Here is a 27682-nt window from a genome sequence, read left to right as displayed (position 1 = left end):
TTTTTTTTTTTTTTTTTTTTTTTTTTTTTTTTAGGGAAAGCATCCTCACGTGCCTCTCACCCTCCCCTTCTAATCTCTCTATTATTACTTTGTTGGTATGACTAAAACCTATTTTTATAATTTTGCCAACAACCAGCAACTTGTTCATTTGTAGGGGCACCCACAGTTTTCCCTCCACATTTCAACCATAAAAACCCTATCCCATTATGTACCGAAGAGTGGGGATGCTGGGTCCTAAAGGAGGTGGATTGTGAGATCCCACATCGGTTAGAGATGGGAACGAAACATTTTTTATAAGGGTCTAAAAATCTCTGTAACGAACCCAATTTTCGAAATAGTTTTCCTCGGTTGAGTCGTGATGGAAGAGACTTATTGTGAACAGAGACCAGACATGAGTGATGCAATTGGAGACTTATAGGGTTTTGAATTAAGGAGAGTAAAGGAGAAGCAAGCAAACCATGCATGTTGTGTGGGACCAAATGGATGACTTATTTCATAATGTGTAAACCCTATTTTTATGTTCCATGGTTCAGTAATCTCCTTATTTAGTTAACTTGAAAATGGGTCCTCGTGGGTAAGCCATGCATGCGAATATCCAAGAACAATGAGTACCCTTTGGTTTGAAGGAAATTTATGGTTCAACTTGGAGTTAATTACTGAGTTTTTAAATTAACCATAATTACTTTTACCTTTTTTTTACCCTAATCCCAACCTCCCTTTAATTTTGGTAGTGGGAAGAGGCATGATCCCCGACAAATCAATCTCCAAATTGCATTAATTTCCCTACGCTTTTTGTATGATTAATCATAATAATAAATCCATAAAATTAGTTAGTTTTTGGTTATGGAAATTAATATAACGAACCTTTCCGACATGCAAATTAATGATGTCTAAGCATGCACCTTTTTTATTTATTTCCACTCATTTCTTTTAACTATGGATAACCTAAATTAGTTTATGTTTTTAATATATATATATCTTCTCAAACACATAAAATCCGCAGCCTTACGTTTCGCCTTAATTTACTTCCACAATTTCTTCAACAATCCCATGTTGTTCTCTTTGACCAAATCTTATACATCTCCATACNGTCCTATGAAAATGAAGTTGGCTGTAATATTTTTGCTGGCTACAAATATCCCAATGGGTTTGTACATGAGTTTGGTTCATCAGGTATCTATGTTGGCTAATGAGAGTAAAAAGAAAAATTCAAAGTTGGTTGTGTTTTTGTTTCTTCTGCTCTATTATCTAACCAGAAGATATACTGTGCAGAGAGGAACAGAGGATGTAATGAACCATCTGGCTAAAGAAGCCGTGTCTGAGAAAGTCAAAAGCATCCTTTTTCTGATGCCCTGCCATTCGACGCCATACTATTCGACTCTGCACCGAAACTTACCAATGCGGTTTCTAGACTGCACACCAAGGTGTGTAAAGCCTTTTTTGTTTTTTTTTTTTTTTTTTTTTGTGGGATCTAACTGTAATAGCTTAACCTCACCATGAGTAATATCGTTCGTTTTGACTTGTATGATTGTCGGCTACACGAATTTAAAATGCACTGTTAGGAAGAGATTTTCGCATTCTTATAAGGAATACTCCATTCTTCTCTCCCACCGACGTGGGGTCTCACCCTCGTTTCATTCAAACATGAGAATATCGAGATACAATGTAAATGGGTGTGGTTAGGTTAGTTTGAAGGTTTGTATAAAGTGGTCAATTCGATCAATTGAAGGAGTGTGGGGTAGGAGTAAAAGAAGATCTATTGGGAAATGATTAAACAAAGAAGGAAAAGAAAGAAAAAAAAAGGAGGAAATCTTTTATGTTTGGTTGTTTTTGAGTTGAGAAGGAGGAGGAACTGTAGTGTAAAAGAGGGTTTAGGGTTTGAAGAATAATGATCAAATCACCGACGTTTGATTAATGGGATGGCCAAAGGAGTTGAAGCCAAACCAAACAATAATAATTGAGAATGGTAAGGCTTCTTCCTCATTAGTGTTACCATTTTCTTTCAAGCCCTGAAATTAAGGCGTGCTTATGCTTAAACTTTACCCAAACACTTATGTTCTAAGCTTTTTGTAAACATTCTTCATGTAGCCTCCGCCTCCTCAACAATCTGATCACCCTCGACCTTAATCGTTCATATAGTCTTAAAAATTCACTACCGTTTTTAGTTTCATCTTTCAAATTAATTGAAACTCGAACCAACTTAAGATTTTGTTTCAAAAAAGCAATCATACATGCATATTTCTCCTAAGGAGCCTCAATCTTTCCTTGAGGATTCTCTGATTGATTGTCTACATTAATGGGAACGAGACACTGACTCATAGTTATATACTCACTAGTGTAACTATTTGAAGTAATCAATGAGTTGTTTCTCAGTAACCATTAAAGAAATGAAAGCTGAGAAGATTGATCCAAATCCCACGAACCCTTATCAACAAAATAATGAGTAGACTCTCTCGACAGATTCTGAAATTTCTAAGAACCCTAACCAATGGGTCATAGTCACATTAACCTAATTCACAATCACATGATATACGTAATCAATAAACATACAATTTAATTCCCAACACAAAAATCAATGAAAGCTCCTCATCGAACACAAAAACTTTGACTTTTTGGTCATATAGGTGTGATTAAAATATGGGCTGGGCCCAATATATATATATATGGAGGCTGCTTTTATTTGTGAGCAGGCTAGCCCCTGGATTTTGAATAGACAAGTCATTAGAAATGGGTCTATCATGAGAAGAACAAGCTAACCAACACTGTTTTTCATCATGTCTAAATCAAACCATAAATTGTTTCAAACATTAGAGATATATGAGAAGAACACAACAAAAGAAAAGAAAAAAAAGGAAAATTGTATTGCATGATTAATTTGTCGGTTTTGATATGAGAGTTTGTGTGGTTTTTATGTCATGATGAGGTTGTACGGCCTCATTTACTGCTGTTTTGTGTTGGAGAAAAGGAGAGATTGATGGGTTTCTTCGATGCGACTGATCCTTAACAATGTCTTTCAATCTTTTTCTAACACCCTTTGATTAGGGTTTTAAAGGGTTGGTTATGTACTTCTTAAAGTTTCAATCTTTTTTTACTATTTTGATGCAAAAAATGAACCTTTAAGGATTTGAGAGTGGAGAGCAGCTTTGATATCATATTATGGATGAGAAACAGAGGTGAGATTGAAAGTCCAAGAACCATGGTATTAAAATATCATTCTTAACATGATTTCAGGGTCGAAGAAAAGGAAGAACAGAAGAAAAGTGACGAACAATTTATTTACGATAAGTATGGTAGAAGCTTTGGGTGTGCAATTTGCAAGCTCAAAATGAAGTCAAATTCAAAGAGGGGCAGCGCCATGGCGCTCACTTATAGTCCCATGGCCCTCCAAACTTTAGCATCTGTCTTAGGTTTATACCGTGCCATGGCGCTTCGTGGTGTTCCTCCCTCAGGTAATTGATTGTAGCCATTGTGGAAGGGGCCTTTCTTTTCGTTTATTATGGATTTTAGGTGGGCTTCCAATACGTCTCTGCAATTTAACAATAGTGATCTTTGCTATTGAGTAAAAATAAGAGCTGAACTTGACTGTTGTTGGGTCACAATTCACCACATCCGAGTCGTCCGGCACTGTCTTTGGAAACCATGGCTGAGGACCCTATTCGAGCCTCTTCGAGCCTGCCTTTGATGCTCACAATGACTTGTTGTCTCTAATATTGATTATGCCTTAGCATAGCTTTCACACACATTCTTCTTGGTGTGTTGGATGATGCACTGTTCTCTTCGGTCTTATCTATCTTAAATGCACATAAGGATCATAACCTATTCTATTCTCAGTATAATTGTGTCATTCTCCTCATTTAAACTAGTCATCGTCTTGGATGAATTTCTTAGTATGATAGGATAGCATCGTGACGTATTGCACATGGTATTAAACTAGGATAAATTAAATTATTGAGAAAAGGGCAATTAAAGGGTGAAGTTTAGTTAATTTAATGCTTTTTATACAATAAATTTAGTGTTACATGGTAACTATTTGATAGTTAATCTTCTTTGTAAATTGGAATGTAATGCCCTAATATCTTTATTAAGATCAAATTTTTAATTTTTTTCTTACCATTATTGAACTAAAAAAATGGAAATTCCATTAAAAATATATATTAGAATTAAAACAAAGAAGTGTGGATAGATATTAAATTGCGTGCTAAAAAGACGAAGAAAATGAGACTCACATCATAATAAAAAAAACAAGAATAAATAGAGTGAGAATGATTTTGATTGCAGAAGAGAAGTAAGATCGAAACAAAGATTATAACGTTAATTCAAACTTGACATCATGAATCCTAAGAGTTGGATATAAATTTGAGTGTGTTGTGGGACATTGTTTTTCAGTATATAAATGAATGTGGGACACATTTGTGTTGAAGTGATAAGTTTGATTCAATTCTGAGCTTTTTACCTTTAAAAATAAATAAAGGCAATCTGATTTAAGTACCAAAAAGTGGCTCAAAGGCATGCCCTGCACACCCACTGCCCTTCTTCTTTTAGCTTTTTGGTGCACTTGAATCTTGATGATGATGTCAACTGCTGCTGATGGGTCCTTCCAACACTTTCCTCACCTTCACCTTTAAGTCTCTAATATAATACCCGTCACTCGATTTTTGCAATCATTCACCCCATCACTTTAAGATGGGTCACTTTATCGTAATAGCTCAAGTCTATCGCCGACAAATATTGTTTTTTTAGGCTTCCCCTCATGATATTTAACGATTTTAAAACACGTATACTAGAGAGAAGTTTCTACATCCTTATAAGAAATGGTTCACCGACACGGTTAGGATGGATAAAGGGGCTCATGCAATGCAATGCACCATAATTTGCAATAATAATAAGATAGTTGCATTTTCCCATTGGAAATGGAGCAGTCAACATGATATGGATTGATATCTACAACTAGGAAAAGAAAGGAAAAGGAAGGGGAAAAATAAATAAACATCATCTAAAATGGGACCCCAAATTTGGTTTAACAACCAACAACCCCATGTTGCTCCATTAGAAAATTTTGAGTCTCATATGTGTTGGTGTTGCAGCTGCAACAGCCTTGAGTAAGCTCCCTCGGGTCGGCTTAGCAGCTCGCTATGGCTGCCTTGCTCAACAATGCGTCCATCTTGGACCACGCCGATGCTGTCGACGCCCCTGATTGTCGACAGGCGATGTGCCACGACTACTGTGGTTCGACCCCTCATGAGCCTTTCGAGAGCCTCTTGCAGCACACACTCGGACTCAGCGTCAAGGGCACTGGTGGCCTCGTCGAGGAGGAGGATTGTGGGATCCTTGAGAACTGCCCTGGCAATAGCAATGCGTTGTTTTTGGCCACCAGATAGCTGAACGCCCCTTTCCCCAACTGGTGTCTTGTAGCCATCAGGCAGTCCACTTACAAAGCCATGCACATTGGCTGCTCTTGCTGCCTCTATTACTTCTGCCTCGGTTGCTCCATCTTTTCCATATGCAATGTTGTCAAAAATGCTGGCTGCAAACAGGGCTGGCTCTTGCTGTACCAACCCAATTTTTAGCCTCAAGGATTGCAAGTTCAGACGTCGAATGTCCTTCCCGTCGATCATAACTTTCCCGGCGATCGGATCGTAGAATCTCTCAATCAACGCAATCACAGAACTCTTCCCTGATCCACTTGCTCCAACCAATGCCTGGCTCTTACCAGCCCTGATCCTAAGATTAAAATCCTTGAACACCATGGCATCAGGTCGAGACGGGTACGCGAAATCGACATGTCGAAGCTCAATTTCCCCACGAAGCATCTCAACAACCTCCGCCTCAGGATCATCAGGGTCGATCATTGTCGGGCGACCGAGAATCGAGAAAACAGAACCAATTGATTCACCACCCCTAATGATCTCAGGAGCAAGACTAACAGTCTCCGCCACAGAATTGGCAGTAACAACCAACACAACAAAGACTTTAATCACTTTGGAGAATGTCGATCCGCCATTGCTGACCAAATGAACACCATACCATAAAACCAGAGCTTCAGAGGCATACAGAGCGAGCTGCGAGATGCCGAAAAGGACACCCGCCGTTTGGCTCCGGCGGAGGCTCTGTTTCTGTGGGACGCGAAGCTCATGGCGAAACAGAGAAAGGATCTTGTCTTGAGCATTGAAGGCAGCCACTGTTCTGATATTGCTCACACCTTCCCCTGCAATCATACTTGTCTTTGCATGAGCCTTTGCAGTATCCCCAGCAAATCCTTTCAAAGAAAGTTGCTGCATAATCAATAGCAAACTTCAAATTAACTTTAGCCTAATTCTAATCAAGCTCTGTTCTCAAAGATCAATTTACAACACTTTTAGATTACTGTATTAGGAGCATGCGCAAATTTAGAGTACTGTTCAACACAAGACAAATGGTCAGAGGTCAGTACTATAGTTTGAAAACGAACCCCATTTTTTGGAACCCCCTCCCCGATAGATTGAATCGCTTCAAGAGATATTACCAAAAGACGACAATGTATAATGAAGCTGTCAGTTGCAGAACTCTGCACCAAAAATACTATCCTATACCCTTTTTTTCTCTCTCTTTTATGGAAAAATGTGAAGAGATCAGTTTAAAAGCTTTGCAATGTATAAATGAAGATCACGGGGAGTGAGAATTTGGGTGCAGTTTTTCACATGGGGTATCTGCCAAAAAACAGAGAAAACAGGGAGAGCTCGGATTTCAAGGAACAGAGAGATGGTCAAAACTTGAAGCTTTGAATCAGAAACAAAGAACTGATATAAATACTGTTAAGATGCAGAAGAATCGGTGTATTGTAGTAACGCTAATCAAAGAAAAAAAGTATTAAAAAACAGAGGAACCAAGAAAAAGTTAGGCATTGGGCTCGAAGCAAAAGAAAACAAAACCCAGTTGCCTTTCAACTTGGGTGAGCAATTTTTGAATCTTGTTGGAATTTCGAAGAGCTTTCCTCGCTTGTTTGTCTTTGTCAAATTTTTTAAAAAGCAATGAACTTTCGGGGTTATTTCTTTAATGTTTAACACTGCAATTTTTTCAGAAGTTAGTGCAGAGCAGGGCTGCAGGGAGGCACTGGGATGAACCACGTGCAGAGCACAGAGATGGTAGGAGTTAAATATTTCAGGTTCTTTGTCGCGTAACAGAGAAGAGGACTTGGGATGCAGTGAAGTTATATTCCAAGGGCTGTAAAAAGCAAAGTCCAGAGAATCTGACCCATTTTTTAATGTGGGTTATTTTTAATATGCATTTGAAGTAAAAATGTAAAAATTAATGGAGTAAAAATGTCTTTTTTTTACCTGAGCCATGTTGGCAAGAACCAGCAGAGGGAAGGCTGCAAGGATGAGCAGAGAAACTCTCCATTCAACAATGAATGCAACTATGAACGAAGTGAAGAGTGAAGTCATGTTTTGCAGAATCACTGATATTCTTTCAGCAATGGCGGATTTAACATCAGCTGCATCAGTGGCCAGTCTTGCTGCTACTAAACTTGAGTTGTGTTCTTCCTCATCGAACCATCCCACTTCTTCCCTCAATATCGCTGTATAAAAAACAGAGGATTTCTTATTGTTTTGTAGTGGTTTTTATAAAAACATGTGAAGTTTAAAGACTATTATTGCTTAATTATTACCTGCGAGCATCATTCTTCTGACTCTGGTAGTGAGATTTTCACCCATGATTGTAAAGAAATAATGCTGAATTAGATATGCCACCACTGCGTAAACCCCAATTCCAATGTAGATGAATACGAATTCCTTGATTTTCCTTTCCATGGCGGATGAGTTTGTGTAATAGAAGACCTCGATCATGTTACTCATCACAATGGCAAATGTTGGACTGATGAAACCAGAGAGAATAGACCCAACAGCGCCCATTATCAAATACGGCCATTCGGGGCCGTTGAGTTTAAGAAGACGAATGAAATAGCCATCTGGGGCTGGATTTTTCCGGTCAGTTTCGGCGTTTGAGACCATTTCGATTCTCCCGTCGGCGCCGGTGCTATACGAATAGCTCAAATTCCTGAGGCTGCCGGAGCGGAGGCTTAATGATTTTGTCGATAACGAATGGCTCAGCCGTGATGATCGTGTTCGACGGGTCGATGGGTTTGAGAATTCTCTGTTTCGAACCATTTCTTGGAATCGAATTAACGAGGAATAAGCACCGGATTTGGCGATTAGTTCTTCGTGGGTTCCTGTTTCCACGACCTGCCCCTGTTGTATCACTGCAATTGAGTCCACATTTTTTATGGTTGATAATCGATGTGCGACTACAACCGTTGTTCTTCCGACCATTAAACGGTCTAAAGCTTCTTGAACAATGTTTTCAGAGCCTGCATCGAGGGCGCTGGTGGCTTCATCGAGGAGAAGGATTTTGGGGTTCTTCAACATTGCTCTGGCTATGGCAATCCTCTGTTTTTGGCCGCCGGAGAGTTGTAATCCTCTTTCGCCGACCTGGGTATTGATTCAAGAGTTGTTATGTTGTGGAAAAGAACAAACTTGTATTGAAATTGAATCCCATTAAGGGATTGTACTAACTTGGGTGTCGTAGCCATTGGGCAGCAATGTGATGAAGCTATGAGCGTTGGCTGCAGCCGCGGCGGCTTCCACCTCCGCCGTCGTGGCATCGGGTTTGCCGTAGAGAATGTTTTCGTATATGGTGGTTGCAAACAGAGCCGGTTCCTGATTCACTAAACCGATTTGATCACGCAGCCATTTCAATTGCAGCGTCTTAATGTCCACATTGTCCAACAGAACATGCCCTGTTTTTAGCGAAAACAGAGGAAATCAGGACAATTCACAAGCTAGCCATGTAGTGTATTAGTTAGTTATATGCAATGGTCGTTAAAAACCTTGTTTGGGATCGTAGAATCTTTCAATGAGAGAGACAACGGTGCTTTTCCCAGAACCGCTGCCACCGACGACGGCGACAGTCTTCCCGGCAGGGAAGAAAATGGAGAAATCCCTGAAGATCATCACGTCCGGTCTGGATGGGTAGCTAAAGGTGACATCTTTGAACTCAATATTGCCTTTAACTTCACCCAAACACTTCCCATCAAATGGGTCTTGAATGATCGAAGGCCTCTGTTTGATAATCTCCATCAACTTATACCCTGCTGCTTTTCCTTTACTGAATGCGCCCAAATTGGAGAATGACTGCCCCAAACTCCTATAGTATTACACAAAAAACATTAAAAAAAACAAAAACTTCGATCTTTATATATAGTTAAATCACAGTGTTCTTAATTTTGATAGCCTTACATGCCACCAACGATGGCGGAGAATATAGCAGTGAAGGCTTTGCCGCCGTCGCTCTGGCCGTTTCGGATGAAGACTCCAGCATACCAGAAGACAAGTGCCCAAGACATACAAGCAATGCCATAGGTACAACCTAAGCCCAACCCCTTGGCCATTCCAGCCTTATATCCAATTTTCAACGTGTTATGAATCGCATCTGAATAGGAATTCAGGGCTTTGCTTTCCCCAACATAAGAGTAAACAGTTCGAACTTGAGCAATCGCCTGTTGCGAACACGTTTATGAAACATGTCATGTTATGTTCTTGGAAGTTTACAATAAAAAGTAATAACAAACATCATGATGACATGTTTGCTAAGAAAGTATAGCCTTTTCTGGAGAACAAAACAGAGCACAAAACAGGGCACAAACAGAGCAGAGAAAGAGAAATTGACCTGTTCGGCAATTATGCCAGCATTGGCATAGGATTCCCGACTCTTGGAAGTGAGTCCAGTAAGAGTATAAGCATATAAACCACCAGCAAAAGCGATTCCTGGAATTACTGCTATACTGAGAAGTGCTAGTCGCCATGCTGACACAAAACCCACCACCAAACCAGCCAAGAACGTCGAGAGATAGTGAATGAAGTTCCCCACCTAAACAAAATCAAACCCAATTCATAAAAGAAGAAGAAGACGAGGAAAGATCTGATTCATGGTTTAGATTCACTGTGTTAATGGCGGTAAAACCCCATCTTGCTAACGTGCGCATATTGCTTTAATTGATGATATAGCAACTACCCAGATGGGGATTTTGCAGAATGAAGTAACTACCTACTATTAGATTTTTCTCACATTTGGAAAGAAAAGGAATAAAAAGTTACCTTCTCACTGATAGCATCTTGAACAAGAAGAGTGTCTGTTGAGACGCTGAAAACAACATCCCCTGTTCTGGCATCAGTGTCAAAGAATCCAACGTCTTGTTTCAAAACAGCCTCTAAATACTTCTTTCTCAACGTGCTCACTTGCCTCTCCCCTGTGTACATCCAACATGCGATCTCTGTACAAAAGTATCAACAAATACTATCAATTTGGGGTTTTTGGATTCAGAAACAAAGATAAAACGAAGGGGTTAGCTTACTTACCGGCATAGGATGAGACACAGACAATGAGACCCAAGTAGACAAAATACAGAGCATACTGCAAAACAGAGTGCAAAACAGAGGAAAACAGTCGGATCTGAGATCTAAAGAAGATGAGAATGGTAGAAGAGAGAAATTGGGTAAATTTATGTACCTTAGAGACTTCGGCTGTCATTTTGTGAAAATCGGATTGGTTTTTGCCGAAGCCATTAACCATTTGGCCGAAGAGGAGGAAGAAAACGGGCATGGAAGAGCCATGGACAATGGCGCCGAAAGTGCCGAGGATCATAAGAAAGCAGTCGTATTTGTCTGCAAAAGAGAAGAGTTGGAAGAAAGGAAGGGTGTGTTCCTTTTTCTTCTCGGGTTCGGGTAATGCCTTGGGCTCTGCAACTGGTTCCGCCATTGGAGGCTAAGAAAAGCCCAGCGGAAAGAGAGATGAGGAGAAGAAGAAGAAGAAGAAGAAGAGAAAAGGGGGTGCGATGAATGGGTTAAAAAGCAGCCATTGGCAATGAGAAGAGGAAGAAGAAGGAGAAAGGGATTTTAGGCATTGAAGAGAGAGATGAGATAAGGAAAGGCTTTTAGTGTTTGAAGGAAGTGTCAACGTCGTAGAGACTGAGCTTCCTTGTTTCGCCGGAGCAAAAAGGAAACAGAACAGAGAGAGAAAGCAGTGGTCAAAGGTGGAGAAGACGAGATTTGAAGGAACAACTGCGTGGGGAGAATGGATTCTTATAGAGAGAGAGAGAGAGAGATTGGGACATTTTCAAAAGTGATTCCTTTAACTACATATTTATTCTCAAATTTTGCAATTTGATCCCTCTATTCTTTAACAATTATTTTAGATGCCACTTAAAACCCACCAATTTCCACTTAATAATAATAATAATATTATTATTATTATTAAAAAAAGGGTATAAATCAATTTATTTAAAATTTTCCTATAATTTATGATGGGGCTTAGCTGTTACATAAATAGATATAATATCTCTGGTTTTTTTTTTTTAATTACATCCGAAGCATCCCAAAGGAAAAATAAAATTTAAAATGTTTATTATTATTATTTTCATTTTAGTTAATTTCGGAGTCCGGAGACAGAAAGTGATAATAAGAATGAAGCTTTTTCCAGGTGGCAGTTTGTGAATGGTTGTAAATGGAGATCAACAGTACACGACAGTGACGTGAGCTTAGCTACACTACCTTAAATTGCATTGAAGCCCTCATTCTTTGAGACTATTACACAACCAACCGCAAACATGTTTCTATTTTCCCTTTCTCGTCCCCAAATCATTGATCTCTTGACTTTTTAACCACACTTTTCTTTTTAACTATTTTCTTTTGTTGCTGCTTTTTAACCTAAAAATTCTCTTTTTTTTATTTGTTTTCACCCTTTTATTCTATATTTATTTTGAGATGAACACGCACTCTCCGTGATATTATGATAATATTGTCCACCTTGAATTTAAGTTTTCATGACTTTGCTTTCAATTTCCGGAAAGGAATTCGTATCAATTTTAAAATAATTAAATAAAATTAATTGCTGGGTAATTTTAAAATTTAGAAAATTTATTTTATTTTTTCGTTTTTTTTTTTTCACAGTGCGAATGGGGTCTACGGTCAGTAAAGGACCAAGCTTTGAATGGAAGCTGCTCAGTGTTGCAGAACATATATATATACATACATATATATATATATATATATATATAAAAGATGATTAGATTAATAAATAGAATATAACATAAAAATGTCCACTCCACATGCTATTAAATAAATACTGATATGTGTGAGAAAGAAAGTTTGATATAATTACATAAAAATATAGTGTATGGGTTGATTTAAATAGAGTCACAGTTGGAATTGATTTAAATTACTTTATTTATTTTTGTTGTTATTTAAAGGTATAAAGAAATAAATGTAGAGTAATGGAACTCAAAATGTATATACAAATTAAATAAAAAGGAAATGGGCCTACCCTTTATAGAGCCCAATTATACATATAGTTGGGCCGCTAGGCCCAATTCAATCTAAATCTAATATGAATTATGTAGAATGTATATGAAACAATAGACTATATACTAAATAAAGTCAATAAAAAAAACTTTGTATTACAAAAATGACATTGATTGGAATTGTTGTCTTAATAATTGCAAAACCTATGTCGTTTCATATTCATTTTCAAATAGAAATAATTTTCATACTTGAAACGTCATTTTCATGAATAATTATTTATTCTTGTAATATAGTGTAACAGTCTAAGCTTATCACTAGCAAATAGTATATTCTTTGGGTTTTCTCTGATGGATTTTTTATCAAAATTTTAAAACGTGTCCACTAGATAGAGGTTTCCACACTTTTGAAATGAATGTTTCGTTTCTTCTTCAACTGATGTGGGATTTCACGTATTGGACATTAAAACAAGAAAAATTGCTAAATGCCAATGAAAAAAAGGAAAAGAAAATGATTTGAGCATGCGAATTTGGATGGTATACACCTAATTAAAACTAAAATTTGATGACTTTTTGTGGTTGGAAATCACAACTCATTGGGATTTTTATAATTATTCCAAGTGTTCATAATTCAGAAAAGGGTTTGTGTTTGGAAAAGGTGAGATGAAAGAGCATAAGAAGACCCCAAGTGTAGTTGGTACAGTTATTTTAGAACTCACAAAGACCCAAATGCTTTTGGATGGATTTAAAATGAGAAGAGGATGGATTAGACAGCTTTGTATTCACTTTTGGAGACATAAACATCTGTTTTGGTTAACTAATTTAAACAATTCTTCATCGCTTTCTCACCATTCCATGTGCTCTGCCCCTTCCATTTTGGATTATAATTCTTGCTTCCATCCATCCCATATCCTATGCCATTTCCTAAACTTCATGCACCTTTCCACCTCCAATCAAACCTTACACTTAAGTAATTACTTCATCGACCAAAACAACTCGAGTCTCCACGTGAGTCGATATTGTACATTCGTGGTATCGGTTCGTAGTATTGAATTATTGTTCTTGAGTATATGAAGTATAAAATTGAAGCCTTCCTAGCAATTGTGATAATGATGAAAGAAGTGAGCCACATGATGATGATGATGCCACATGTGGGTGCCAATAGCTGTAAAATTGGAGGGAGTTAGCAAGATGCTGAATGACCAGAATCTCAAAACCTGGATTCTGGCTTGGACCACAATCTTTGTAAATTACATTTTCTTTTCCTCCATTTATTTATTTGGATACGATATTGCTAGTTAAATGACCTCAATCGCACGCTAAAAAGACCCGTGTTAGTTTATGGAAATAGTCTTTACTTTTAGAAGTTATGTCGTAGTCGTCAAATAGCGACTCTAGATTCTAAATTTTAGTTCAATGCAGGTAAGACGTTACTATATTATATCATAATTATAATAATATGATAGTTTAATAGTGGTTAACACAACTCGATCATTACTAAATGTACGAGCGTTTGTCCAACTAATATATGATGATTAGATTGCGATAGAAACCAGGAAGCTAAAATGATTAGGCATCCCCATTTGAGCTCATAAGAACTTGAATATCATATTCATGTAAGCTCATATTAAGTAGGGTTTAATATATGACATAAAAGTTTCCTGAAAATCATGGATAAAGCAAAAACAAATAAACTAATTAAGTAAAAAAAAAAAAGTCCTACTAATCCTAATTATGCTCCCTTGAAGACAGTAATGTTATTAAATTAAATAATTATTTTTTTCTTTTCCCTTTTGTGCTTTAATCACCTTTTGTTACTAAAATATGCTCAGGTTTGCGGCCATATTATCATCGTAAATTTACAGCCCATGTTCAAACCCCTTTTTAATCATCTTTTATTTTTTTAATTAATATATAAATGGAAGTCTTATAAATGTTTGAAAAATGTGGGGAATGAAAATAAATGCAAATACGTAGGCTGTCCTCTATTGATGGTTAGGGCAGGCTTAAGAACAAGCATAAGGGCCCAAAGTTGTGGGAAAGACGAGGCCCATATGTCATTTGCAGACCAAAATTAATGGAGATTTTCTTGGGACTCTTGTCCCATCAAACAATGCATGTGGATCATTTCTCAATGGACTGTGGGCCCAATACTTATACGATCCATATAAATTTTTCGTTTTTTTTTTTTTTTTGATTAAGTAAGATAAGGCCATAAGAAAATTTACAAGGTTGTTTGGTTGATGTTTCTTCTGTCGCAACCATTTTGAAAGCAATGTTGGTAGAGACTGTACTATAGAAATTAATATAAATATGATTTAACATGTTCGTACTCAGTTTCAAAGATTAAAAAAAAAAAAAAAAATTAAAGCAGGTTGATTTTTGGTAATTAATCCCAAATTATGCATGATTAACTAGTGTTTAATAAAGATTGTGAACTAACTTAGAAAATTTAGAAGAATTTAGAGGGTTAGAGGTTCAAATCTTCATCCAATTTAAAAAAAAAAACTATTAACAAAAAAAAAATTACCACACTAAATGATGGGCTTAGTTGGGGCATATAATATTATTTATATGCCCCAATTATTATTTTAAAAAGTCATCAAGAAAAAATAAAATCTACATAAAAAAATGTGCAACCAATCACAGCTTACCATTCTCTTAGGTCGGTGGCCACTAGAAGTAAGAACCCCTTCTTCTCACTGATCTCTAATCTCTAAGCCCATTTGGCACTTATTGACCACTAGGCCAACTCATGAAAATGATGGGGCTGCATATTAAATGATACGGGGAGGCCAAAATAGCCTAGAAGGTAAAATAGCACATTGATATATAAATATGACAACCATGCATTAATAAGTATCCCAGATTGGAAAAATTGATATCCTAGGTTAACAGGAACAAGGGGGAAAAAAGGAGGGTGCCTAAGGGGGTGTGTCTAACAGGAACAAGGGGGAAAAAAGGAGGGTACCTAACGGGATGTGTCTAACAAGGGTTGTCCTTTACGGTTCACTCTTCGCCATCATCATCGTCTTCATCTCCATTTTCCTACACATTAATCATCCAAAGTTCGATGATTACTCCTGAATTTTTAGCTCGGCTACATGTGCAGGGCAGTTAAAGTAACAATACAGTTGCAGAACACTAGACGACTTGGACCATGTACAATATTTCAAAAACTTATATGCATGTATATATGAATCTTATAATCAATTATGTGAGAATGAATGGGTTTTAGTTAACTGGATGAAGGCCCGGGAATGATTGTCTAAAAGATGTATGCCGGGTGATTCAAGAATAGGAAGAAAGCAGAAGGCAGAACCCAAAATATCATCCATATATTTGAGTGCAACGGTGAAAGTAAAATTTCATCTTGTTTACCTCCTCCTCATCTTCTCCATCAGACTCCTCTTCATCTTCATCAATATCCTGAAAAGAAATCAGAAGAACCCTCATTTTTCTTGTTTGAAGGATTGGCATTCCAGACTCCGAAGTGGGGGAAGGAAACAAAAAAACAAAGAACAACCGCGGCAACTGAGCTTGATGGGGGAGGGGGTATCTCCACAAGCAGAACAATTGAAAAAAAGAAAAAGGGGCTCAAAGAATAGGTAAAGTGATAACAAAGGAGATGGAGATTACGTTGTTGAAATATTTCAAAGGATTGGGCCACAGGTCCTCTTTAATTATCTCAGCTACCTGCATTTTAAGTCAAGAAACCAAGCACGTAAGTACAACCTAAAGCATTGAGTTCTTACAAGAAGAGAAACTTAAACGAGTTATTATATCTAGCTTTGGCACAACTGTAATATCAAACTGGAGCAGCAATTCAAGTGACTAGAAAGGGAAGTGTACTAGTTAACACTTAACAAGAGGACATGCTGGGCATTTATATAATTACAGGGCAGAAAAATGTTCAAACTTACTTCATCATGAAGTTCCATGATATCTTTTTGTTCGGTTTCACCAAACCAACTGAAGAAGCTGCATACATCAAAATTGATGAGCAATATAGGGAGTGAATATGCTGAATTTATATTAAAACAAGAAACCATATGTGGTAGAGAAAAGAGGAGAAAGGTATTACTAACTTAACTTTTTCTATTTGTCAAAGAAAAATCATTGAGAATATGAAAGCAGAAGTCATTGTAATAGGGTAATAGCATAATAGTAACACATTACAACAGCACGTAATGGAAAATCAGAAGTTTCTTCCTTAAATACCTTTTAATATGCTAATTAAACTTTATGTTGAATACACGGATTTAGAAATTTTTAAATGATATATTCTACACTACAGTTAGTTGACAGAAAACTACTCATTTATTATGGCTTTAAATAATTTTCTTTTGGAGCATTGCACCAGATTTTTGGCTCACTTTTGACAAGTAATGGGAGAGAAGGCCGAAACATGCCATTGGAAGAATCTACTGAGACAAAGATGGGATGTCAAGAATGTAGAGAAGGTAGGATGGACAACTATTCAGATCTAGTATGAATCGTACATAGACAGTTGTTGGAGTCGCGGCTCTCTTAGGATTCCCTTATCATAGATGGTATGAAATTACAAAAGAGACGAAGCCCAATAGAATCCCTTCTAACATAGAAGTGATGAAAGATAGACTATTAAATAATATAGATATAGAGTGAACCAACTCTAGAAATTTCTAGGCAAATATTAAATAAAAAACATATAAAACAAATAAATGGCACACCACCCTTTTCTCATCTTTCTGCTTAGCCCTGCGGTTGAGTGGGAGAGATTACTTTTTTAACATAATTGTAACTGTGGCCTATTAACCTTAAAAGAAAATCTTTCCCACGCCATCTAGGAAGGAAAAGCATTAATAGATGGGCTAGCTCATTTTCCATCAGTGTTAAACGTTAAATCAATTTCAATCAAGGAAAGTTTTCATCCATTAATTAACTCATTATGAACTTCTTAAAATAAGAAAAAAGTTGTTTAAAATATTTTGAGCTTTAAGACTGCAATAATTTCAAGCACGCTTTCACTCGAGAAACCAAGGTCATTGGCAAACTTTGAGGTTCTATGACTTTGTTTAAGATGGATGGAATCAAATAAGGGATAAGGAAGCACCTGTCTTCGGCCAAGGGTCGCTTCTTCCCTTTCTTCTCACTGTTAACTCCATTTGATGCACCCTTCAAAAATTATCATTACTCATTAATCTGAATTAACCAACCACATAAATTATTATTTAGATAGAAATAACTGTTACCAAGCCATCCTTCCACAGGATTGTTGTTCCAGTAATTTTGATTGCTCCATCTTCAAAGAACGTATATGTCTTCTCTAGCTTTCTATCTTCAAAATAAGGATTCTCGTTGAAATTCTGTAATTTTAAGCAGTTTAGTGACAGATCATTATCACATTCTGCAATTGAGGGAAGATATGAATGATGCAAATGGACGGACACAGTATAAGTCAAACAGGTTAGCTGAAACTCACAAATATGATGGAATACCCCATCTTTACATCCTTCTGATCCTCCACTTCAAGAGAATATAAATGCCTAAAGATCTGCACCAAGAATAAGAGACCAACAATTAAGAGAGTGTATACTTGTTTGCAGTTGATTAATACAGAATCAAAAGTCTCATTGAATTAGGACTTCAAAATAAACTGAAGTATAAGAAACTCGCAGAAAAATCCTTTCTTGGGTTAAAGCAACTAACCTTCTGATCTTCTTCGGACAAAAGATCACAAAGTGCAGGATGACTCAAGAACTGCATAAATCAAGCATTGGACGTGTGAATCAAAGGGGGAAAGAAAAGTACACTTCACAAAGATCATATGTAAAATGTCAATAAATAAACAGAGCACTAACGGCAGTTAACCAGAAGTCCGGAATAGTTTTGATAATCTCATTCCGTTTCACATAAACAGGCCGCCTTATCTCATTATATTTCTGTTCAACTTCCAAAACTTTGTCACCTGCTTCTTCATTAACCTGTTGGATCCAAAGGTTCAAGGCTAAGTACAAGTCTATCTATTAAATATTGAATGATATATAAGAAATTGCATTATTGCCATATAGATCAGGCATTGGCAGAACATAGCCATGGTGAATGTCTTGTACATATTGCCTATCAAGTTCGAGATTTATACTCTTTTTTTATCCACCTAGAATGAGAACAAGAAATCATATCCTTTGATCCAACACTGGACCGCTTATAATCTTGAATTGGAAAGAACTTCTATACAAGTTGGGAATGATCATTAATAGTTATAAACCCACATGGAAATATTCTACCTAAAAGATAAAAAAACGGAAAAAAGAAAATTGTAGCTATATTATTACCCAATAAGTGAAATAAAAAAGTATGCACACTAAACAACCTGATTATTTCGCAAAAGATGAAAGCAGGCAAAGAATATAAAAATAGAAGGAGAAAGAAAAGTATCCAAATTAAATGTTTTTTGTAAAACCATACTTAGAGTCTGTGGGATTTCGATAATCGGCCATACATATATGTAATGTTTTGATATGAAGCAACACTTCAGTAAGGTAAATGAAAGAAAGAAAAAAAAGCATCAACAAGAAACATGATGGGGTAGGTGAAACCTACAACTGGATATTGCAAACATTATACGACTTAAAATATAAAGATGTGACAGTTAATATTAGAATATCAAGATTCATTCCAGTGGCGGCCAAGTTTAATGGAATTTTTCCATCCAAGATTTTTTTTTTTTTTTTTATAGAGAGAGAGAGGAAACACACTTCTCGTTGATGTAGTGGAAAGTTAAATGCAAGTTATAATTGCCTAGCATGAACTTATAGAAAATACTCCCACAATTATATAATCTTATAAATTTAATTACAATAAGGTAAGTAAACATTGACATATTCTCTGTTGCACATTATGACAATATTTTTCTTTTTTTGATAAGACATTATGACCCTATTTTCATGGCTTACAACTTAATGTTTTTACATGCATCTTCTCAATTTTAAAAAGCGTGAAACAAAGAAGAAGAGAAAGAGATATGATTGAAGTTTGAGAGAATTGAATTCAACCTCATAAATGCATAACAAAACAAGAAAAAGAAAAACATGACCATTATAAAAAAAGTAGAATCTGAAACAAGGTATAATGCTTGCAAAATAGCATCTACTTGAGTCATAAGATTGCGGCATTTAATGGCAATAAGATCTACTGTCCTTGTCTCCATTTCAGATCGCATATACAATGTGAATGTGGTAATATAATTATGACTTTCCTTCAAAAAATCAAAAGCAACATTTAAGAAGTGATCGATTATGGAGCTATTCAGCCTGATTCTTCGCAATTTTTGCAGAGTCCAGTCTTCCCCAACTAAATACAAGAAATTGAGGAAACGCAGTGATATTTAGCTCAGAGCATAGAAGTCGGAAGTACTTTCAAACGGTTGAGGGAAGGTTGAAATAAAGTGGTAGTATAGCATGATATTCGAACCAAGACACATCCAACACAAATTATTTTCCATCCAAAACAAATTAGTTGTCCATGTAATTAGCATCCTTAATTGAAGAAAAATATGTAATTTCAGGATAAAGAGTATTAAGAAATCATTGAAACGGTTCAAGTCAATCATAACCCTACACTTTTAGCACGGAGAAGTTAGGGTAAAATTTGACCAAATTATTCAAACCAGGATTGCCGCAATGTGACACAAGTATAATTCAGAATCAAAAGCCAAGAAAATTAGCCCTAATCACAAGTTACGCCTTCCAGTCAAGCCCTGGTCTAATACTGTTTGAATAACCAACTTACGCTCATCACACTACATATGTAAGAATCAAGACCAGTTAAAGAAGCAAAATAAATTTGAAGTTAAGAAACAATAGAAAAAAAAAAAAACCATTCTCCTAGGTAATTGAGCTAACATATCCGTAAATCAAAATGACGTTGAAGTTCAGCAAGGGAAGCTACACAATTAAACAGCAGAAAACGCTAATATAGAGTGACACCGGAAAAATGGATGCACAGACTAAAGCCTATTCAAGGAAGACAAAAGTGAAAAGGGAAGTGACCTTCTCGAGTTCGTCTTGAACCTCCTGTAACTTCTCGATATAATGGACGAGCTCGACGTCAACGTGGTCAGCTTCGTCGTCCTCGACTTTGTCGGCAGGCTTGGATTTTTTACCCTTTTCGGCGACCATTTTAGAGGCGGAAACCTAGTTTCGTGAGGAGTACACCCGAAGTTGAAGAGAAACGACGAAAGAAAGAAGGAAAAACAGAGAGAGAGAGAGAGAGAGAGAGAGAATATGTTGGTGGCCAAAGGAAAAAAAAATCTGAAATCGGCCAATGAAGTGATAGTTTCAGATTGAAGACTGTTGCTCTGTATTTATATGGAGGTACGAGGGACGACTCTATTTAGTTTTCCCTCGTATATTCTCCTCATCCTTTTATTTTGTTTTCTTTAATTTTTTTTTTCTTCTTTATATTTTGAGAGGTTGGGAGATAGAAAGTCCCACATTTGCTAATTTTGATCATGGATTTGTAGCTTGGACGACGAAAGTTATCTGTTGTCCCATATTTGCTAATTTTGATTATGGGTTTGTAATCAAGGGCTTGGACGATAAAAGTCTCATATCTGCTATTTTTTATCATAGGTTTATAATCAAGGGCTAATTTAAATTAGCACATCTGCTAATTTTGATCCCGGACAATGAAAGTCCCACATCTGCTAATTTTGATCCCAAAAAAGTCCCACATCTGCTAATTTTGATCATTATAATGAATGGCTAATTTGGGGAAGGATCATAATCAAGAAATACTCTCTCTACATCTGCTAATTTTGATCCCAAAAAAATCCCACATCTGCTATTTTTTATCATTATAATGAATGGCTAATTTAGGGAAGGGTCATGATCAAGAAATACTCTCTCTGATTATTATAATAAGAAATACTCTCTCAATGATCATGGGCTTACAATCAATACGGCATAAAGCCTTTTGAAAAAACTCAAAAGCAAAGCCATGAGTGGATTTATAATCAAAGAATACTTTCTCCATTGACACGAGAGCTTATACTCAAAGTAGACAATATCATACTAGAGAGGCGTGATTCCTAACCGGTTGATTGTCAGATTGTTTTTTTTTAAAATTATTTTTAAAAAAAATCTTATTTAATAACTAAAATCTTATTATTAATATCAATTACAAACATTAAATATTATTAAGTGTTCATCACAATCAAAAAATCTAAAAAGTAGAGTGAGATTGGATTATAAATCTACCGTTGGGTTGGTCGAGTGGGATAGCCCAACCCAAACAAACAAAAGAAAAACTAATACAATTTAATTTTTATGGTTTGAGTTGAATAGTTCGAGTGGATAAGATTATCGGGCCAAAATGGTGTGAAAATTGGGGCGGACTCATTCTGGTCGGCGAAAAGCCCAATTACTAATACCCTTCAAAAGCAGGGAGGATGTAGTGGTTAAGCAAGCTCACAGAAGCACATACTGACTCTTCTCGACTTGGATCCATTATGGGCTCAACAAAAGCTAACATCTCTTCCTTACCATTAAGGCATCAAGTTCAAAACTTGAGGCCACCCCCATCAGAACTCACAAGTTTCATATGCAACTCAGCTGAAACAGTTCCATTATCTCCCAGAAACTCGACAATTTTCACCAAAACCTTTGATTTCAACACAAAAGATCACTAATTTCACCTTAATCTTCTTCTTCTCCATTTGATTCCAAGTAGAATGTCGAAATGCTTAGCTCGTGTTCTTCGCCGCGACGTTCTGCTACGACTTTCTTCTAATATCAAAGCCAGCTCCAAACTTTGCCCTCCTCTCTTTACCTTTACTCACTCTACCCAATTGGATCAACTGAGGTACAATCTTGACTACGGTTGAAGATGGGATTGCAAAACCAACACCAGCTGATGTTCCTGCAATCATGATAGTGTAGAGTCATGTTAAATCACATTCTAAATGTTGTCGTCGAAGAGCAGGACGAGGTAATGTGAAAATCACAACTACCCTGTCGTTACAGCAAGGACGAGACGGTGAATTGGCACTTGGCAGGAGGAAGATGGACGTTACCTGTTTGACTGAAAATAGCGGTATTGATACCGATCAAATTGCCTTTCGAATCAAGTAGAGGACCTCCACTGTCAAAGATACAGGAAAAGGATATCTCCTTGATGTTAACATCAAATATATATGGTGATAAAGACAAGATTTCCCTGATGGTATTCATTTTAGGATGAATCTTAGTCTAACCTATTCCCGGGATTGATAGCTGCATCCGTTTGGATTCCACCTCCGATGGTGACACCAATCTGACTAAAAACGTCGCGATTTAATCCACTAATGACTCCAACTGCGAGAGTATGATCAAAACCAAAAGGATTTCCAATTGCCAAGCAGTGTTGCCCCACTTTAAGAGAAGATGACTGCTCCACCTTGATTGGCCTCAAGAAATCGTTCGAGGCATCCACCTGCACGGTCGCAGAGATTATCTCAGATATGATTAGAATCAGTGATGTTTTGTTTGTTCTCTGGAATAACAATGGTAATCATGCATGCTTGATCATCAAATTCTTGCAAGATGAAAAGCCTTACCTTTAAAACGGCAAGATCCTTCGTGCGATCTGCACCAACGAGCTTGCCTCCAAAATTCTTCTGTATCCTATGCAAAGATTTAGAAAATTGAGGAAACAGATAGATGTTGTTTATCACAGTAGTATATTGGTCTAACTTCAAGCGTCCTCACCCATCGGATGCTAGGATATTAACTTGTGCAACAACCTGCCCAGCGCTCGGATTTCTTGCAAGGGCACTAGCAATTACTGTTCATTAGGTGAATACAAGGCTTGGCATTAGAAATGTCAGATGATCCTCACTGAAGCTATTCAATGTACAGTTGTTTCTAGTAGTATATGGTGACCATTTTACTCGGGCGCTAAAAGCACTCACCGTGATAATTCGTTACTATATGTCCCTGATCATCCCAGACTATTCCAGACCCATTTCCTTCAGGAATCTGCAAATAGGCATGGTAATGAATACAAAATGATGATCTTACATGAAGGTTATCAAAATAGGAACACAATAAACAGCTTGGGATATGCAATTCGTAACGTGTCAAAGTGGCTAAAACAACATGAACCATAGTTTTATAGATGATTACCTCGACCATTCCAGTTACATTGAGTTGAGGACGCAAAGTCGCATCGAAAATGTTGACAACAGAGTATGTATTTTTCTCAAACGATTCGACAACTCTATCCTGTCAACCGCATATTTCTCGTTCATACACCATGATAAATAATAACAATGCAATGAAGATCCAAAACAAATCAATTAGGAAGAAAGCATAAATAAGTATGTATTGAAGAGAAAAACACCTCTGTAGGGAAAAAGGCTCCAGAAGGTGAAAAAGTGGGGGTTACTTCATCTATGGTTATAGAAGGATCGCCCAAAGCTTGAGCTGTAAATACACTACACAACTTGGTTATAGATAAGTGATTTTCTCTTTTAAGAGTAAGAAAGTATCAACATGTAACGGTTCAAACCCACCGCTAGCAGATATTGTCCTCTTTGGGCTTTCCCTTTCGGGCTTCCCCTCGAAGTTTTTAAAATGCATCTGCTAGGGAGAGGTTTCCGAACCCTTATAATGAATGTTTTGTTCTACTCCCCGATCAACGTGGGATCTCACATAACATATATAAAGCTATAAAAGCTAGTAAATTAACAATTATGCTTCTTAGAACCCTCCAAGCAGAAATTTGCACATTTCAAGTTAACCACAACGTTTCATTTTCGCATGCAAAAATGATAAATGTTAGCGTCGATGATCCACGACACTGAAAATAACACAATAAGTTGAGACCGTTAGATGACGAAAGTCCCACATAGGCTAATTTAGGGAATGATCATGGGTTTATAAACGAAGAATACTCTCTCCATTGGTGTGAGACCTTTTGGGGAAGCCCAAAGCAAAGCCATGAGAGCTTATGCTCAAAGTGGACAATATCATACCATCGTAGAGAGTCGTGTTCGTCTAACAGAGACCGGTGCAGAAGAACCAAATGCAAGTTTATTGTGCAGAGATCATAAAGTAGTCAAACCTAGAAGGATAAGGCCACAAACTCAGAAACAAACTAGCAAATAACCTCCGCCGAGTTGTGAAAAGAAATTTGCTGGTCATTATAGAACAAAGATCTCCATAGTCATCACCAGCATTCCTGAATAATCAGCTACACTAATTACACACTTCACACAAAGTCCAAAACCAAGCTTAACAAAACTCAGAACTAAAACACCTAAATGCACATCAATTGGTACACGATGAACAAAGATTTTGGCCAGATGTTGCAATAGCACAGAGTAAAAAGGAGAGAAAAAACAACCTTAGGATGGGAATGGATTGGGAATTGCTGGGATTTGAAGGAGAGCACACAGACGACACACCATCAAAGCACAGTTCTCGTCTTCCCAAGAAATGGGTCGAAGTCCAAACACGAGATTCTACCATCATTCGCAGTTGGGGAGCATTGTATGCCAGAACTTGCATTTCTAACAGATTAAAGAGCAAATGGGTATGGAGTTTAGCGATAATAGATGCAGATGAAGGGGGGTTTTGAGATGCTCCATAACCAACCACCAAAGCTCAACCAATTCTTCAAGAACGGTACCTTGTTAGCACAAAAGCATCATCCAAATTTACTTCATTCCAAATCTGTACAAGCATTAGGGCAAATGTGTATTGGTTTTACTAAACCCTGTTGCCATTTTGCTTCGAATCCACCATGCACTCCTTTCTCTTCATTATTTTTGTTCACTCTCTCTCTCTCTCTCTCGAATTACCCCTAAAATCTCAACCGTCAACTTGAAACGTACATCGTCCGTTGGATCTAGGGCTTCAAAAGTTTAAAAACTTTACACTATATAAACAACTCCCTCTCCTGGATAGCTGCCGCTACTGCCTCGATTCTTCTTAGAGACGCATAGACACCCGAAATCAAGGTTAATTGAAGATGGTTCAGCGACTTACTTACCGTAAGCGCCACAGCTACGCCACCAAATCCAATCAGCACCGCGTTGTCAAGACTCCCGGTACGTTTTTTTTTGTCCTGAATCAGTGTAATTCCAGCTCTTATGAGCCGTTTTTCCTCTTCAATTTCGTGACCATTTTGGGTGTTGTGCTGATGCGTTTTAGGTGGAAAGTTGATCTATCAAACCACCAAGAAGAGGGCCAGCGGTCCCAAATGTCCTGTTACCGGGAAGAGAATCCAAGGGGTATGTGTGATTTTATGCCTTCGATTCGAAATTTTTCAGTTTTGGTGTGTTTATAATTGCATTTGGGGATCGTCATTCTTCCTGAAGCTGACATTGCGTCGCCCTGATAGCTAACTCTCAGTCTCTAGAACATATAGTTGTGGCAATTGGTAGCATTTTTGCAATCAATTCTCAATTCTCATAATGTATTTGTATTATCTTTTTGTTCTAATGTGTTCTTTGAACAGATTCCGCACTTGAGGCCTGCTGAATACAAGAGGTCTAGACTGGCTAGGAACCGAAGAACTGTAAACCGGGCATATGGTGGAGTGTTGTCAGGAAGTGCTGTTAGAGAGAGGTATGTGCTTCATTGAATCAGCCCTGAATTTTTGGTTTCCTTTGGGTTTTCTACCAAATTTAAGCAGTACTTCGACATTGGTTGCAGGATCATGCGGGCTTTTCTGGTAGAAGAGCAGAAGATTGTGAAAAAGGTATTAAAAATCCAAAAGGCAAAGGAAAAGCTAGCTGCCAAGAGTTCAAAATGAGTATTTTGGCTTGAATTTGCGAATTTTAGTGTTGATAGTGGTTAGATGTTTCTGGGTTCTTCCTTAAATGGGTCTTTGTTGACAAATCAATCCCCCAAGTGTCCTGTTTTGTGATATCATGTAACCTACTATGTCACAATTTCAGACCATTTCTAGAGATTTTTGTATCATTACATTGCTGAATCTAATACCATCTTGCTTGCTCAATCTTATACCATCTTGATCATGAATGCGGATTTCAGGAAACAATGTTCTTGGGATGTTCTTCAGTATGAACTGGGAATTGACATGATATTAAGAACGTTGAATTACTACAAGAAAGCCACTAATTTATTTGTTGATATCATTAATTAGTGGCTTTCTTGTGGATGGTTTAGCCCAAACTTCTTCAAAATTGTTTCTTATTTTCACTAATATAAGAAATGGAAATTGACATGATATTAATAATAACTATATGAAGGACTCAAAATTATAATTTATTTTACTCAAAAAAAATTTGTTAAGAATTATTTACATAATTAATTTTTACAATTTTCATGGAGAAAAAACGACTTTCTTTTATCATTTTTAGAATAAATTTAAACGTTAAAAGGATAAAATAATAATTTTCAAAATTTAGAGACATTTTGTAGAATTTAAATGGAATTATAATTTAAGATATAAAGATGTAGAAAAAAAAAGTTGTTAAAATTTATTGAATAAACAAAAAATTAAATGTCAAGAATGGGATTCGAACCCATGCCCTTTCGGACCAGTACCTGAAACTGGCGCCTTAGACCAACTCGGCCATCTTGACTTGTTGGAAGGAAATTTCAACTAATTATTTTTAACCTTATAACAAGATTAAGTTGTATGAAGTATTTTACTTAAAACAATCGATGATATGAACCAAGACAACAAACAAACACAGTAAATAAGATTAGTGAAGGTATCAAATTAGAGACCGACATGATGATATCGGAACATATAGCAACGCTCTCATTCCGGGAAATTTAGGGACAATGGTCCTACCTCTATTATATATTCCATGGTGAAAAAGGGTTAAGAAAAAGAAAAAAAAGTGCTTCAAACTTGAAAATTCTTATGCCACCGTCAATCAACACCCAATTTCCTGATTTGAAGTTGGCATTTGGTTTAGATCCCCACCTCTCCATAGCCTCACTACTCACTTGTTTTGTATTCAAATATCTTATCAAAGATTCTGTGGTTACCAAATGGGAGATCACCATTTGGCTTAAACACACTCCCATATGTCCTCATCACCGGTAACTTTAACTTCATTTACTTGTATCAAATCTTATACTCCATTGTATGTTCATACGAATAAAGCAAAGTACCACACAAACGTCTTTGTTGCTATATTCGACAATAATGGAAGTTTTAGGTCCTTTGAAGCGAACGGTAACATATCGCCATCAGCGTCACAGTTTTAAAACGCGTTTGATAGGGAAAGATTTCACTTCCTATCAAACCCTTTAAGAGGGTCGATTGTGTGAGAACCCATGTTGGTTAGAGAGGGAACGAAGCTCCTAAAAGCCTATACTAAGCATGAGTGTCCCTTAAAACCAGCAT

General features: G+C 37.0%; 4 protein-coding genes and 1 non-coding gene across 5 annotated transcripts; 1 reads left to right on the top strand and 4 right to left on the bottom strand.

Moving 5' to 3' along the window:
- Window positions 1–4835: 4835 nt before the first annotated feature.
- Window positions 4836–11131, bottom strand: LOC111445016 (ABC transporter B family member 19). Its single transcript, XM_023083197.1, has 10 exons — window positions 10543–11131; window positions 10392–10446; window positions 10131–10306; window positions 9703–9903; window positions 9273–9532; window positions 8864–9180; window positions 8550–8773; window positions 7646–8465; window positions 7314–7555; window positions 4836–6272 (listed from the first exon to the last, which is right to left on the bottom strand). The coding sequence occupies exons 1-10, from the start codon at window positions 10789–10791 to the stop codon at window positions 5064–5066; spliced, it is 3753 nt and encodes a 1250-aa protein (XP_022938965.1). The 5' UTR covers window positions 10792–11131; the 3' UTR covers window positions 4836–5063.
- Window positions 11132–15129: 3998 nt separating this feature from the next.
- On the bottom strand, window positions 15130–20629 carry LOC111445017 (NAP1-related protein 2-like). The gene is made up of 10 exons (XM_023083198.1): window positions 20362–20629; window positions 18172–18294; window positions 18020–18070; window positions 17793–17864; window positions 17563–17676; window positions 17424–17485; window positions 16252–16309; window positions 15968–16024; window positions 15710–15757; window positions 15130–15376 (listed from the first exon to the last, which is right to left on the bottom strand). The coding sequence occupies exons 1-10, from the start codon at window positions 20488–20490 to the stop codon at window positions 15338–15340; spliced, it is 753 nt and encodes a 250-aa protein (XP_022938966.1). The 5' UTR covers window positions 20491–20629; the 3' UTR covers window positions 15130–15337.
- Window positions 20630–21714: 1085 nt separating this feature from the next.
- Window positions 21715–25151, bottom strand: LOC111445550 (protease Do-like 8, chloroplastic). The gene is made up of 10 exons (XM_023083998.1): window positions 24698–25151; window positions 24416–24532; window positions 23693–23786; window positions 23476–23574; window positions 23262–23328; window positions 23059–23134; window positions 22908–22974; window positions 22566–22783; window positions 22386–22453; window positions 21715–22231 (listed from the first exon to the last, which is right to left on the bottom strand). The coding sequence occupies exons 1-10, from the start codon at window positions 24859–24861 to the stop codon at window positions 22086–22088; spliced, it is 1116 nt and encodes a 371-aa protein (XP_022939766.1). The 5' UTR covers window positions 24862–25151; the 3' UTR covers window positions 21715–22085.
- Window positions 25152–25244: 93 nt separating this feature from the next.
- Window positions 25245–26320, top strand: LOC111445551 (60S ribosomal protein L34). Its single transcript, XM_023083999.1, has 4 exons — window positions 25245–25403; window positions 25507–25586; window positions 25814–25923; window positions 26011–26320. Exons 1-4 carry the CDS (start codon window positions 25325–25327, stop codon window positions 26108–26110), a joined length of 369 nt encoding a protein of 122 aa, XP_022939767.1. The 5' UTR covers window positions 25245–25324; the 3' UTR covers window positions 26111–26320.
- A 505-nt stretch (window positions 26321–26825) lies between these two features.
- On the bottom strand, window positions 26826–26906 carry TRNAL-CAG. The gene has a single exon. It is a non-coding gene; the product is annotated as a tRNA-Leu (tRNA).
- Window positions 26907–27682: the final 776 nt, after the last annotated feature.

Source organism: Cucurbita moschata, unplaced genomic scaffold (genome assembly GCF_002738365.1).
Source record: "Cucurbita moschata cultivar Rifu unplaced genomic scaffold, Cmos_1.0 Cmo_Scf00007, whole genome shotgun sequence".
NCBI lineage: Eukaryota > Viridiplantae > Streptophyta > Magnoliopsida > Cucurbitales > Cucurbitaceae > Cucurbita > Cucurbita moschata.
The sequence above is the reverse complement of the archived record's forward strand: the minus strand, read 5'-3'. Positions and strand labels throughout refer to the sequence as shown.